Raw genomic sequence first — 15,792 nt, forward strand, 5'->3', positions numbered from 1 at the left:
AAATCAGTGACAGTATACACTTTGTTTAGGATGCATTAACTCCTCCTAGAAGTTGCTTGTCACAAAGGCACTTAAAGAGCCAGCTGCCATGAAACAAGCTAGGGCCCTGCAAGCTGAAAATAGCTAAGCATTTGCTGGATACTCATGTTAAATTCAAGCTCGTGGGCTAGGATATGTATCCTACATTTGGTGAGAATAGTATTAGTTCTACTGTTACATACGGCATAACAAAATGCTGCTCTGGAAATGAAATATACCTCCCTGCCCAACTGACTTACCTCTGTCTTGGTGTTGGGCAGATTGCCAGTCCATTTTTTTTCCCCTGTTGTTCTTGTTCTGCTTTGAGGGTTGGACAGTTTTGGAGCACAATACTGAAATGATCATTTGTTCAGAACTAAACGTGATGCTGGTGAAAAAGAGAAACTTAAAGAGTAGAAATGCTTTTTGATTTCTAGTAGGTATATAAGTATTAAACCACAACATTTTGTAGCTGCGTTTCCTGAAGTCCACTGCTAATTAAATATCTAATTGCACACACTGACACCATAGGTTTGCTCTAGAAGCATTTTAATTTACAAACAGCAATTCCCATTGACTTTATACCATAAAAAAAGCAATTTACAAGCAAGAAACAAATTCATCAGAACAAAATAAAGCAGCACTGAAATATTCATGTCACAAATCTAAAAACAAAGTGAATACAAGAGTAAAATATCATTTGAATAAATATTTTAAAATTCATGCTACAAAATAATCCTTAATGGCAAGTTAATTGTTACAGCATCAGCTTAGCTAGCTTCATTTACTTCATATGGTTATGAAGTGTGGAGTTGTGAGGTTACCGGTTTATATTGCAAGATAATAACACCACGTCAAGTCATTCAAACTGTTCAAATATTTATCATGATAAACAACCATACAAATAAAAGTTATTTAAAAATACAAATTTTCAGTCAGAAACACACACTTTAAATCGTGCAAGAGCTCTACCTCTAATCAGATATACAACCAGAGGCTTGCAATACAAGTCCAAAGGCTGCATTCATAGCATATGTAAATTGGAGAGACAGCAGTTAGTTTTATTTGCCATAGCAGGAGTTACTTAGGTAAACTAGAAGCAAACCTGCTCAGTTACTGATAATTAGCTTCACATCCCCTGAAGAAATAAATACAGGAACATGTCCCAGGGCTGTTTTTTTTTGTTTGTTTGTTGTTGTTTTTTGTTTTGTTTTTAATGTAAACTTGCATAACTAACGTAATGCTGCCACAGGGATGTGCAAGGAGCATTAAATCTAAAATATTAAATACAACTATTCTGGCACTTCTTAAAAGATATGTAAAATACAGATTATAAACTTTGAACATTTTGAATGACTTTACTAAACTTCCGTTTCAATCACTGAGTATTATGAAATTTACAATTAATGAACTAAACAGATTCATATAAAGAATTTACACAATTCCCCAAATACTTTCAAATATAAAATTTAATAAATAACCCTGACCAGTCAAAAAGCACCATTCAAGGGTAAAACTCCCTTGGAAAATAGATTAGGTGTTGCATATTTGAGTCCCTTTCAATGGTTTCATCTGAAACCTGTTTAGAAAAATGTCATTAAAAGAATCACAGTCAAATAATACAAAAAGTCAAAGATATTTTTAAAGGTAAAGCTCATTCAATCTTTTCCCAGCCCTTGATTTTATTCCTGCTGTTCTTCCTAAAGTTCAGACTAAATATATTATGAGGCCTCACTGTTTTATCTAAAAGTAAACCAAAGGCTTCAGCATAAAATGTTAATTTATGCTTGGGAAGACTGCATTAAAAACTATCAATTTAGGCCTACATTATATTCTGCTGAACAGTAAATCGACAGTATCCTTTATGCTATTGAAAGAGTTCACACTAAAAAAAGCAGAGCCAATCCTGAAGAATTATTGACCAAACTGAACTGCTAATATACTGTATTTACAAAGCTATTTTCTAACTGTATTTACAGGTTTAAAAATAATATGGAAGATAACTGATTAAGTAAACTAACTGTTTAAAACCACAAACATTAGCAAAGATATAAAATCCTTTATTTTCACAGTTTGTCATAATTGGTTAAACATCTAGAGAAAAGGACACTGTCACTGTTTTCACATTTGTCTATAATAAAAAGGTAGATTAAGAGACTCAATTATGAACCAGCCTATATAATTTCATGATTTATTTTGCTGTCAAATATTTTTCACATATTTTATTGACTTCTGCATTTATTGTAAATGAAATGTGTAACAATTCTGTGCTAACTTAAAACTGTACAGAAACAAGATGCTGTACAGTACTTCCATAATCTGCTTAAAATAACACACCATACTCTGTTTTGGTGGACTTGTGAAATGAACTTCAGTTAGATAATGCTTCATGTGTCATGACAATGTTAAACCTGGCATACCACTATGCAACAAGGCACAATTTATTTGCTGTTGCCAGGTTTGAAGTTTGCCTTCTACCAGAGTCACACACTTTGAAAGTGTAAATGATGTTTTACGTATCCTTTGAAGCACTGCTGAACTTTACAGTACTGTGTTATGGCTTGATAATTCTTAACACTGCTAGCAGTGGAAAAGGTAAATGGCATATCAACATGAATAGGAGCAAGTAAAACTTGCAAACTGATGAACCATGGTTTTGTAGAAAAAGTGATCACTTCCTGCCCCTTAACAGTCCTGTTACAATGTTCTGAACCTGAACCTGTACAATCAAAGTAATTTTTGTTGTTTTTGTGTGATTTTTCTTTTTTTCTTCTTTTGTCAGAGACAATTTTGGATAAGTCACTCTTTGGTAAACTCAAACCAGTTCAATAAATTTACAAATACAAAGAACAAGATTTAAATAATGTTAAGATTGTGACACAGAAATTCAAGAAATATAAAATTAGTACCCATATCCTGCTATCTTCAACTCATACTTCCATAAAAAAGTCACACCAAAGGCACCACAGCACAGGTCCAAGATAAAGGGTTAAGAATAACTGTACATTTCTTGGATTTTACATGTCTCAAACTTAATTTGTCAAAACACATTTTTTAAAAATTTAATTACTTAAAGCAAACATGAGAAAAAACAGTATCAGAAACACCAACCTGTTTTTAAGTGGGTAAACATACAGACTACCTCCCATAGAAACAGACATACAATTTCCCTTACTGAAAATAACAGTTCTGTAGGTTCAAGGAGAGAAACATCATCTCACCTCCCTGCACCTCTTTATTTAGGCAGTTTTAGGACAAAGAGGCAAATTATGTACTCAATTCAACTGAAGCTGCTCCAGAGGAGCTGGTGGGTTTATACTGTAAGTTGGTATTTAATAAAAATCTTATTGCAGACTGTCACAATATTAAGAACTAGTGTATTCAATAAAGCTACTACACAAATATGCCCCAACTTCACAGGAGCCCAAAAAGCATTACAAGATAGCAAACCTATCTTTTTGCTTTCCTGTAACTTAAAAATGAGACTATATTTTCTAAATTCCAGGACTCAGACAACATATTCACAGATGGATTTTCAATATTTGCTAAATAAAGCATAAGGCCCAATTATATAAAGCATGTATTTTAAAGATGCATGTGATTTAATTTAATTTTGCTTATCTTCAGGTAGAATTTACACAGTAGTGTTTGCCAGCTCAGGTTTTTGAGGTCTGAAACTATTGTTTGCTTGTGTTTTTTTTTTTATTTATTTTTTTATTTTTTAAATTTATATTTATTTTTTCTATTTTGCTTAACTGTTACCATTAGGTTTCACATTTTAATATATTATACTGACCTAAATGATGAAGTTAGCACCATAGTAAAAAAAAAACATTTGGTGAAACAACAATATTTAGAGTATTTTTAAAGTTGTTGGTAGTTCCTTTATATAGAAAACAACCACTGGAGATAACAGGGAAGCCACAGCAACTCTGTAATACTTGCACATGAAATAACAGACATATTGCTTGAAGTTCCCATAGAGTATTTGTGTTTTGTTTTTTGTTTTTTTTTTTTTAATACAAAAAAGTACAAATTCCAAGTGCTGACATATCACTTGGAGCTGTAAGTAGGAAGTCAATGTGCACCTGAAAACAGTTCTCTGTGAAGAGACCTGTTAAAACACTGCTTGGAAACACTGTAGTTCAAACTACAAGATACCTCTCAGGCTAGTATCAACCAACCGTGAAGAGTGATAAAGTTAAATTTAGTTACCTGGTATACTTCTACAGTACGAAATGAAGGTAGATTCTGAGGCCAGTAAAAACACATTTAAAACCACAATGCTACTTCTGGGTTTGCTATTAGTTTTCCTTTTTTTTTTTTTTTTTTTTTTTGATATATATATAGATATATATCTATCTCTATATATATAAAAAGGTCAGCACCACAAGTTGTCCAGTTTACGTTCTAGACAACTAACAAAACCCCTTAACAACTTAACCATAATTTAATAGATTTATGGCATTTGGTTTACAAATGTTATAAAGCAAAGCAATTAAAACAAGGTAATTCACTTTGCTCACTTTTACACACAAAGTAATAGTTTAATAAGATGAAAACCAATCCAAAAACAAAAGCATCCTCCCAAAGTCTGAAGTCCTAAATCCTAGGCAGAGAGGAGACCTAATAGTTGAAAGAATAGTACGTGGTATAAACCTTGACATACTTTCACATTCACTTCAACCAGAATAGTGAAAGTGAAAGCATTTCATATATATATATAAAGCAAATTTATATATATAAACAGACTAACTACCAAAAACAGTTGGAAAAACAAGCACAATTCATTGGAACACATGAAAGGAATCAAATATATAATATTCTCTCTCCCCACTGCTGTGTAACCCTCTTTATCAGCAACAGGATTTAAGAAATAAAATAAGGGAGACAGCTTCTACGTGTATCCAGCAGAGCTGCCAATCTTATTTTAATATCTTTCTCCATTGGAATTTGTGTCTTACCAGATCAACCAGTAGGGACACCTTAGCAGACTCTCCCCATCCATTCCCCAGCACACTGTTTTTTATATTTTGAGCATCTTCAAAAGTGGAAAAACAAACAAACAAACAAAAAAACAGCCCAACCTCCTACAGAAGGAAATAATACTTTTGTAGTCTTTTCCAGAAACCATTTCACACTGATATCCAGAAGATCAGGAAAATTAAAAGGCTGTTATACTTGTAATGAAGATTACTAAAAGAATAAAAGATTTTAAAAATACATTATTAATGTGCTTGTTTGTGTTGCACTTAGAATGTAATATTTTAATCAGATGTGCTAGACATTGCATGAATTTCCATACTAGAATCCATAGCTTCAGAAACCGAAGCATCATTATCTATTTTCTGTTCCACAAAAGCTTCTGTTCTGTCTGGAGACTCTACCCTGTTTCTTACTTCTGTTACTCCAGGGTGATTCTTTCGCAAATGCTGGTTTAGTGTACCCTGGAAAGGAAAACATTTTCCACAGACCTCACAGCGGAAGGGCTTATCATCTGTATGACCGCGAATATGATACTCAAGTTGGTCCTTGCGGGTATATTTCTTTCCACAAAACTTGCACACAAAAGGAGTTATTCCCATGTGCAACCGCATGTGCCGATCGAGGCTCCCTTTCTGGTTGAAAGACTTCCCACAGTAAATACAAATCAGCCTCTCATTGTATGGATACCAATGACCTCTTGTATTTCTTTCCCGTGGACTATTTTCATATCCTGCGTTACTCACCATAGAATCACTGTCAGCCCCTTGCACCAAGCCCTGAACATCACTATGTAAATGACCAGTGGATACCCGTTTTTGGCGTGCACGCCCCCCTCTGAAACAGCTCAGCATTGACCTTGAGGGACTTGAATTGCTCAGGCTTCCAAAAGTTTCAGACATACCTGCAGCCTGTGATGAGGCATGGGTAAATGAATAAACGTGTTGTAAGACAGACCCATAGGAGCCAACGTTTACTGCCACCACTTGCTCTCCATCCACCATTTCAGTATGATATCCATCATCACCAAGGGAAGAGCTATCAGAGCAACTTGGCCTGTCAGACTTCTCCATTTTAACTTTCACCTCTGCAATCTGACTCTCCCTTACTATCAGGTCTCCTTGCTCATGATCACCTTCAATCTGAATCTCATATTCAGAAATACTCCCGCTGCTTCCTCGATCTGAATGCCCTTCTTCTTGCAGTCGACTACGCAGAGTTTTGCCTGAAGTAGTTTCCATCCTAAGATCGCTGCTTGCTGTTGACTGTCGCACCTGAGAGCAGTAGGGGGGAGATATTTCAATGGGGTTGGCAAAATAGCTGCCATCTTTAACTCCATTGCGATTTTCTGAATTTTCTTCAGCACCAACAGTGACAGAGTCAACATCACCAACACTGATCTTTGAATGAATACTCTCCAGTATCTGTGTGCATTTATCAATGACGCACTGCATCTGTAGAAAGCTAGCTGCAGTTAGAAAACTAACAACATCCTTCAGTTGTAAGGACATCCTTCCAGTGTAACAAAATGAAAGCAATTGTTCAAAAACATTGGGATTTTTAATAACTGATATAGATAAGCCACTCATGGTGCTTAATGCTGAATGGTCACGGAAATATGGAGAACTGGCAGCTAAGACAGCTTTATGGGCTCGAAATGGCTGACCCTGAATATGCACAATTATGTCACAGAGCTTTCCTTGCAAGCGGAGTTCGTTTAACTGGCTCAGAACAGTGTTGCTGTACTCAGGCACATCAAACTGAATGAAACTGCTGCTGTCCATTTCTACTGATGTAAAATGGAATCTGAAAGAAAAGTGAGAAGATTTACAACTGAGAATGAATACAGAGTTTTCCATTTCAAAAATAAATGCTTACACATGTTGAAGTTAAATTACCACATTGATCTGTTTAAGGTGAGCGTCAACAAAACGGTATAAATACTTATGTAAAAGAAAAGGTAGAGTCTTGATCTACTGATCTCTTGCATTGCTATCAAATTATCCCTCTGCAACATTCACAATTCAATTGCTTATAACACATCACAGGGTCCCTGGGACAGTCTACGTCTATCCTAAAAGAAACTTTGCAGTCCTCACCCTCCCAACAGAATCCTAATATTAAGCAGGTCAAAAAAGGTCTTAAGAGACTACACTGATACTTGCAGGGAACTGCATGTTTAAATTGTCCAAGAATAATTTTTGAAAGGTATTTCATGAAGTTTGAAAAATGTGATGAAGAAAAACCACAGGCCTGTGCATGTATGCATATGCATACAAACACAAACATAAAAAATATTTTTAAAATTTATTTTTTAGGTCTACATATGTAGTATATTCAACTCTGAAATAAATTTGACATCAATGGCATTTCTGTTTAGACAAACGTTTACCATTTGAGAAAATAATCTCAATACTTATTAAAGAAATAAATCAATCATTCAGTATTTACATCAAAAAACAAGGAATCCTAATTGAAGGAAATATCAAAGTGTAGACTCAATTCTGAACTGTTTACCCAGTGTGCCAGAGGTTTCGAGATAACAATGAAAGTGTCAATATGCAAGGTAGCATTTCCTTCAAGGAAAAGTGTGGGAGCCAACCATTGACTTTCATTTTTTTTAGTTTCTTTTTGTGGTTTTCATCTATTGCCTTCTGTCCCCCCCCTTAACCCACCCCAGCTTTGAAGCTCATCTGACATTGCACTGACTTCTTAACTAAGATGATTTGCCAATTAAGTTCAACATAACTCCAAAGCCATTAGTACTAAAACTTTCTTGATACAATGTGAAAAGATGTTCCAAGAGCTTTAGAGAAATGTATACATTTCAAAATAAGATCTAAAGAAAGGTACAACCCTATATTATCATAAAAAGCAAATACACACTTGTCCCCCTAGAGTACCTGTAGCAGACTGTATCTTATACTTCTAAGACTAGGCCTGTAATCAAGTACCCAAGAATCTTCATATTTTCATTGTTATTCTTGTTCTTATTAATGCAGAAGTCATAATATAGCCATCGTACCTGCTTTTCCAATTGGACAAACAGATCTCAACATCATCCATTGACTTCTGATGCAGGAAGCATGTCCAATGTATCACAACATACTAGCAGATGTTTTTTCTATTTGTGTCTTATGTTACATGCTGTAATAGGACATATGAACAGTTTTAAATCAAATTATGAAAACTTAGGCACTCTAAAAAACAAAATCAACAGGTGGGATATGACAAATGATTTACAAGGAAGAACTGGAGCTGTCACCTAAAACTAAGGTTCGTTGTCTTCACAAAAGGAAGTTCCTTTCAGCAGAGAAACAAGACAGCCAGCTTCCTGACTCTACTAGCATTACTGAGAAAACTTCAGTAAATTGTACTTCACTTGACTGATGATGGAAATAAAGATTAAAATGGTTAACAAAATTGATATGATCAGAGCCATCCATACAAAGATAGCTTTGGCAGGATCGTTCTTTCAGTCAGCAAATAAACCTACAGAATGATTCAGTGCTTGTAAGCTGAAACAAGTCAGGCATAAACCAGAAATCAAACGTAACAAACAAACCTCAAGGGAATGGTGGAGCAATTAAACTGGAAGATTAACCTTGGTATTCTAAGCATCCCTCTATGCTGCACAGAGAACCACTGTCCAAATTCCTAGCTTGCATCCACTCCATTGGGAAGACTGCATTCTCGGCAATAAGGATACATATTTGTCACTTTTCACAAAATCACTTTTGTTTGACAGGGCATGAGGTTTCTTTACTAACCCCACACAGGTCACTACCTTTGATTTGTGGGATTTATGCACTATACACAGGTGCAACATTCCTGACTTTTCTTTGCTCATTTGAAGGGTTTTTGAGGGCTATGTACAAACTGTAAGACCAGTCCCCAGCAGTGATAAGTTGTCATTCCTACATCTTTACAGATCTCTGATCTCAGGAACCAGATCCCGATCAAGCCTCACCCAAATTCCATCAGAAGTTATTCCTCTTTTTATGTCTAGAATGTACAGAAACAGTTTGTCATATTTAGCCAGTGGCCTTTTCTCCTTGCCCTGTACTCCTCTAAGGGCTCTTTATGCAGTGAAATGGAAAACAACAGTCACCACAAGCACTGGTACAGACAGAAGGTACGGGCTAGGGATAGGAGCCCTTAAGTAGAAAGATGATGGGCATTTTATGTCTTATTGTTTAATTCTTTTGAATTAAGCCCACAATTTAATTCTTTTGATCAAAGCATCTTGGCATGTCCAGATGAATTCACACCCCCTAAGAGATGGCCACACATTGCAAAGGTACAGTAAACACATACTAGGGAAAACATGAGACAGGAAGACGGGGTCCCTGAGAGAAAAGGGATACTCGGCAGTACTTGCACATCATAACTGTTAGAAATTCTAACTCTCATAATATCATAACTGTTAGAAATCCTAACTCTCTCCATGGAATCATAGAATCTCCCAAGTTGGAAGGGACCCCCCAAGGACTCCTTCCCAAACCCATGGGCATGTATATCTATAACCAATTCTACAGCCTTGTTCTGAGAACCATTTCAACTTCCTCTTAGGAAACAGAATTTTACTATTACCATTTTCAGAAGAATAAACAGCACAAATCCTGGTAGGGAAGGGAAAGGATGACGGATTTAAAGGTTTGTGAGGTTGCTTGTCAGTGTAGTAAACATAGGAATATACAGTATCGCTTTGGAAGCAAATATCAAGTATAGCCCAAAAAGCAGCAGACATCCTGCTGTTCTTAAAAACAAAGAATATACAGCACACTCTTGTTGCAATGTCAGTTTCTTCCTCTGAAAACACATACTTCCTGGGATCCTGAAAACTTATGTAGAAAGTGTAAAGTAACATGAATTTTACACAGCAGCAGCCTCTGACAGGAGGGAACCCTTGTTTTGCTTTTGGCAAAACTCTCAAACATTTCTAGATGAAGGAATTTGACAATGAACACCATGTTAGCGAGTAGCAGGACCGTAACAGGACTGTAGTAATTTTGCTAGGGTTAGTACCAGGGCACACCAACTTTCCTGCACAGATTTGGGGAGATAAGACCTGAGGAAAAATCTGGGTATTACAAGTCAGAGAGGCAGGCACCACTGGCAATGTTTTACTGATGAATAATGATTAGAGGAAGAATGATCTTAGTTATTCATATAAATCTCCAATATCATTATCTATAAAATCATCTTTGAAATATATTCCCCCCACACAAAAAGGTTTTATTATGTTTGCATGCAGAATAAAGCTTGCAGACCCAGAATCCAATTCCAGTAGAGTTAAGCAGATTACTGTTCAGCAGGGTACTGTACCATAATAGTACTTGATTATTCACCAATACTGGCAAGCCAGTAGCTCTCTCGAGACAATGTGATTTATGCTTGAAGTATTTCTGATGAGCCTGGCAAAGAAGAAATCCTCAATTTCTTCCAAGTTGAAGTGTCTTACTAATCTCTTTTGTTTTAAGGTGAGGAAATTCACATTAAACTGAAGCAGAAAAGTACTCTAAGAGGCAAATTAGCTATGGACACATCCACTACAAGCTATAAATAAAAACAAAAACTGAAAAATAAATCACAAACATTCTCTCTACACTTAACCACCCAGTCTCTGCTTCTTAAAACAACAGGACATTAACAACTTTAACTCACATAACAAATATTTAGAGAATTAGCAGAGAAGAATAAAAAATTAATAAGTAGTCAGAAGTTATGCCCAATACCTTCCATGACATTTCAGCACAAATTGAGTCAATCTATGTTAAGACCACTACAGAATGAAAATGTGTATTATACAAGCCCTAGCATTTGGCGGACTGGTGAGAGCCAAGACAACTCACAGTAATGTTAGGGAACCTCATTGTTACGAAGTTATGCATTTTGTCTTGCTTTAGGTTTTCAAACCCTGTTGTTGGATAGTTCCATGTTAGGTTAACGTGCTATAAATTTAGAGTCCACCTCTGGGCACCTGTCTATAACTAGGTCTTCTGTTAATCCATTTGAGCCACTTATTCAAGAAGGTTAAAGTTTTCATACATATGTGTACAAGAAATTTGATGAAGGCTTTCTAATTTCTCAGGTTGGAAGTTAGGAGAAATTTCTTCTCAGAAAGAAGTACTTAGGCATTGGAATGGGTTGCCCAGAGAGGTGATGGAATTACTCTCCCTGGGGGTGTTTAAGAAATGGCTGGATGCGATACTTAGAACAAGGTTTAGTAGGTAATGTTGTTGGTGGGGGGACAGTTGGACCAGATGATCTTGGAGGTCTTTTCCAACATTATGATTCTAATTTTTGAAGCATAGGACAGAACTGCACGTTAAGTTCCAGCAGTGCTATGTTGAGTCTCCTGTCTATTTCTGTGGGCGATCATCCATCCAGTCACATTCAAAACAGTTACATAAAATTCTCTTTGAGTTTGCATTACATTCATCAGGGTCTTATACAAACATATAGTATGAATTACTAGCAGTGGATTGCAGCCCTTTATCTTCAAACAAAAGTGTTCATTGAAGTAACCTCTGAACATGAGAATGACATGCATTTAACCTTTCTTGTTAGATTTCAAAAAAACTTACTTTAAAAACTGTGTTCTATGAAAGTTCTCATTACACTTGAAAAAAAAAACAAAAAAAACAAAACAAGAATAGATGATGACAAAGCTAATTTGGTATTTCATTTTACTGACATCATATAGTAGCAGCAGGAAAGCATCATATAACTATAACATGAAGCTGTGTGTTTGCCAGCATCATATTAGTTTCTGCTTCTAAATCTGCACCTGTTTAACTTCATTCACTTGCTGATGTATGGTTTGCTGTTCTCATAGACAGGTGAACGATACACGTTATGCTCATTTTAACTCAAGCAAAGGTGCAAGTAAAGATCCTTTGCATTTTCTTTAGCTCAGCAACATGAGTTCCTTAGCAAACAAACAAAAAAAATTACTATTGTGGAAAGTGCTTGAAAACAGAAATGTATAAAAGCATAAAAGTTAGGAAGGTCATAAGGAAATTAAGACTAAAAAAATAAAGTGCTCCTGCGACACCAAGAATGGATACACCATACACTACTGCTCAGAACAGAGACCAAGCAAGAAAAGAAATGGTTATTTCTATTAATCAGCGTATACCTCCCTTGCATTTTGTTGTATTATTTATTACTCCATCTTTGAGAACTTAAGACGTTCTTGCAAAAACATCATTCAGAAATATTTTTAATCTATGAATGTAACCCAATCATCTGTGACTGTGGAAGTTTTATGACAACATCTTCATTACTCTTGCTTCTTTCACTTGCCTTAGACAGTCTTCAGATTAGGCTAGACACAACAATTAAAGCTAGCTGTACCAAAGAAAAACTGCAATCAGGTATGTCAGTGTAAGTGCATTTCTTAGAACATTGCCTTAGGACAGTCTGCTTTAAACAGTCTTTGAAAACAGGGAAGAAACCATCATTTAAAAATGAATAATACAAAAAAGCTTCATTCCCAGCTGAGACTTTTTCTTGCAGAACCATAAAATACTTACAGCAACGTAAGCAGAATTATGGAAATAGTTAATATTGGGTTAATATATCAACTCTTCCTAAATTTAAGCAGCCATTTTCTTGAGAACTCTGCAGCATTTGAAGATCATGAAGGGGACTAAGTTATTTTATACTTCTTTCAAGTGAGATAATTAAACATATATATTTTTTTAAATATAGATTTTAAAATCAATTGCATTAAAGGGTTTTCCAGAAACACGGCAAATAGTAAAAATAGGCTCTTGTGTATTTTCAGCTCATCCACACAAGCTATTTCCAGGTCTACACAACATGCTGTCAGAAACATCCTCCTGGTGACTGAAAATGTACCTGATGTGACACTGCTCTCCATCCAGCTTATATGTTAAGTCATACAAGTATCAAACAACTCCTTTAAGAAATTAAAAGAATGATTAGAAGGAATGCTTACACTTGATACTGCAGAAAAAGAATCACTTGAAGATTGGTAGAAGGAATATATCAAGATGTTACTGTGCAAAAGTTGCCTAAAACCAAAAGAATTTCATGAGCAACAGGCTTTAAGACTGAAGGAAGAAGTACTATGATGAAAGAAATTGTACTGTGGCAAAAATGTAATGTCTTAAAAACCTTGTTAAAAATTTATGGCACAAAGGCAGTAATATAAGATGCACTTACAACAACAACTTATTTCAAAGCCATACCATATTCCTTCATTGCTTAGATTACAGGAATGTCAGTTTGGAATCTATTAAACTGAATTCAAGTGAATGTGTCTTTTGTGGAACACTTACATGCTGTTAATAGAGGTGAAATAGCAAGTGTCTACTTGAGTAAATAAAGTGAAAATTTCATCCATATTCTTTTAAAGCATCCCTTGAATGGAATATTAAACAAGTATGGACTGACTTCTCAAGCACTTCTCATGCTAAACTAGGTCACTTCCTAAATCACTTTTACTTATACTCTGTGAACTCTTGATTTCAAGAGAATTACAAAGCTGAATTCTAGAAGTGTTACTACACCTAGAAACACAATCCCATCATTTTCATAGATAAGCAATATTTTAGACCCATAAAGTTTTTTGTAAAAAAATTCTTATTAATTCTGACTTCTGTCTAACATGAATTGAAAAGGATTTATTTTTGACCTCACTAAAACAACAGGATGAGTATCCTCCTGGGAAGCTCTTCACAGACATAGCAACAGGTATTTATACAAAAAATGGAAAATTACATTTGCCATCCTGAGGAAACCACTTGAAGGAGTGGATGATTTTAATATCAACATTAAAACCAATTCATTTATATAAATACACATACACACATAAAACACACAAATGCTAACACTGTAAAGACTACATCGCTATTCACAACTCTCAGTATGGTGCAGCCAGGCAATTATCAGAACTGCATATTTTGCATTTCACAGTAAAACAAACAACAAAAAAGAGCATTTTATTTGAGCAAATATCCAGAGCAGTTGTGAAACAGAATTCCAAGGACCACTTTCCTCCCTTATTCTCAAATTGTCCTCTCAAAATTGCTTGCCTGTGTGTAAGTGATTAAAATAGCAAATATGAAACCAGAGATGGATAAACAAAGGTTCACCCAACCATAAGAAACCGGAACACAAATAAGCTCCAAACGTTGGCCCTAGAAATCAAGTTACTCTAAAAGCAATTGCAGGTATGCATGTATTTCTAAAGATGGGAAAAAAAAAAAAAAAAAGATATTAGAAGGCAAAACACAGATAGCCAAGACCAGCAGAATTATTGCGTCAATTAAGTGAAATAAAGGCACATTTATGACACATATGCTTTAAAGCTGTAAGACCTTACAAGTAGTGGTCAGTTTTGTTCTGTGCACCAACTTCATAATATGCAAGCGTCAGAGTACTGTTTATTTAATCCTGAATATTTATACCCCACATATTTTATTTCCTAAATTTCTGACAACTTTGAGATATGTGTTTAGAGAAGTCACTATCATAATCAGGGAAACAACTGAGAACATAGCAAGGCCTTTAATAAGTGGGAGGGGAGAGCAAGCTTTCATTCTGCTATTATAATAAGAAGTTATGTATTATCACATAAATTATTGGCTAGCATTATGCATTTTAACCTACCTACTTTTTTTCAACCTTTTTCTTTTTTTTTTTTTTTTTTAAGCTACTCACTCTTTATCAAATTATAACTATTTGACTTCAAGATTTATTTTAAGCAATGAAGCAGCTATATTCTCTAGATATTTTTATAGTAGGATTAAGGTAGCCCTCAAGAGTACACTTTCCTCCTTTTTTTTTCCCCATAGTATTCTCCCAGTCTTTGATTCCATTACTTCTGATACACCACACATTTTGTAACTCTCACTAACGAGGCAAAGAAGCACAGGCTCCTCCTAGTCTAGACGCGGATAATTCCATAACATGTACATACCTAAACCACTTTCATTTTTTTCCCCGCCGGTGACTGGGCACTCCCACATCAGCTTTTATGAGGCAGTTCAGATTTATTCCAATAAATAAACTCACCACTGACTTATTTTTAAAGAAAACTAATTGCGTATGCCCTGTGCACCTGCACAGCATTTGAAGGGCCTTCACGAAGGCTAAGTCTTATCTAGAACTTCCAGTTCCTCAAACAGAACAGCAACAACTGAAAGGTCCACCAACAAGGGGACAACACTAAAACGTACTGGGGTCTCAAACCACTTCAGCCAGCCAAGCTGACCGCGCCAGTTGCACCCTACCACCTTCGCACTAACGAAAGGCCAGGACACGCGCGTCCTGCCTCTCCGCTCGCAAACCAAACTCACGCCAGAGCCACAGACTCAGGGTACGCGAGGGCAGCTGTCGGCGAGACCAGGCTGAAAGCGGAGCGACCCCGACGGAGCCGGGATCGGCCGCGCCAGCAGCGAAGACGTCGCCGCGGCTCCCGGGCGGTCCGCCGCTGGGCTCGGCTCGCCTCGGCTCGCGCCCGGGAGCCCCGCGGCTGCAGGGCCGAGACGGTTCCCGCGGCACATGCCCGAGCCGAGGCTCGAGCCGAGCCCCTCGCGGCGCCGCGGCCGCCCGCCCCGCCGGGCCGCCGCCCCTGCGGGGCCTGTCAGGGCGCCGGGACCCCCTACCCCGAGCCGCCCCGACGCCCCCCTGCGGCGGCCGGCCCGCCCGCGGCTCACCTGGGACTGTCGGGGTGTCTCGCATGGCGGGTGCCCGGCCCGTCCCCTGCCCGCTCCCACCGCCGCTTCCCGCCCGCTCCCGCAGCTCTTCGCACCG

The 15,792-nt window shown here is 36.9% G+C and overlaps 1 protein-coding gene across 2 annotated transcripts; it reads right to left on the reverse strand.

Annotated features, from left to right (window-relative positions):
* Positions 1-550: 550 nt before the first annotated feature.
* ZBTB34 (zinc finger and BTB domain containing 34) lies at positions 551-15,784 on the reverse strand. 2 transcript variants are annotated; one of them, XM_084494140.1, is made up of 3 exons: positions 15,696-15,784; positions 8,027-8,148; positions 551-6,807 (listed from the first exon to the last, which is right to left on the reverse strand). In XM_084494140.1, the coding sequence occupies exons 2-3, from the start codon at positions 8,065-8,067 to the stop codon at positions 5,286-5,288; spliced, it is 1,563 nt and encodes a 520-aa protein (XP_084350266.1). In that variant the 5' UTR covers positions 8,068-8,148; positions 15,696-15,784; the 3' UTR covers positions 551-5,285. The 2 variants fall into 2 exon arrangements, with proteins under 2 accessions (XP_084350266.1, XP_084350267.1); XM_084494141.1 differs by lacking the exon at positions 8,027-8,148 and having other exon boundaries at positions 15,696-15,778.
* Positions 15,785-15,792: the final 8 nt, after the last annotated feature.

Source organism: Aythya ferina, assembly GCF_964211825.1.
Source record: "Aythya ferina genome assembly, chromosome: 20".
Classification (NCBI taxonomy): Eukaryota; Metazoa; Chordata; class Aves; order Anseriformes; family Anatidae; genus Aythya; species Aythya ferina.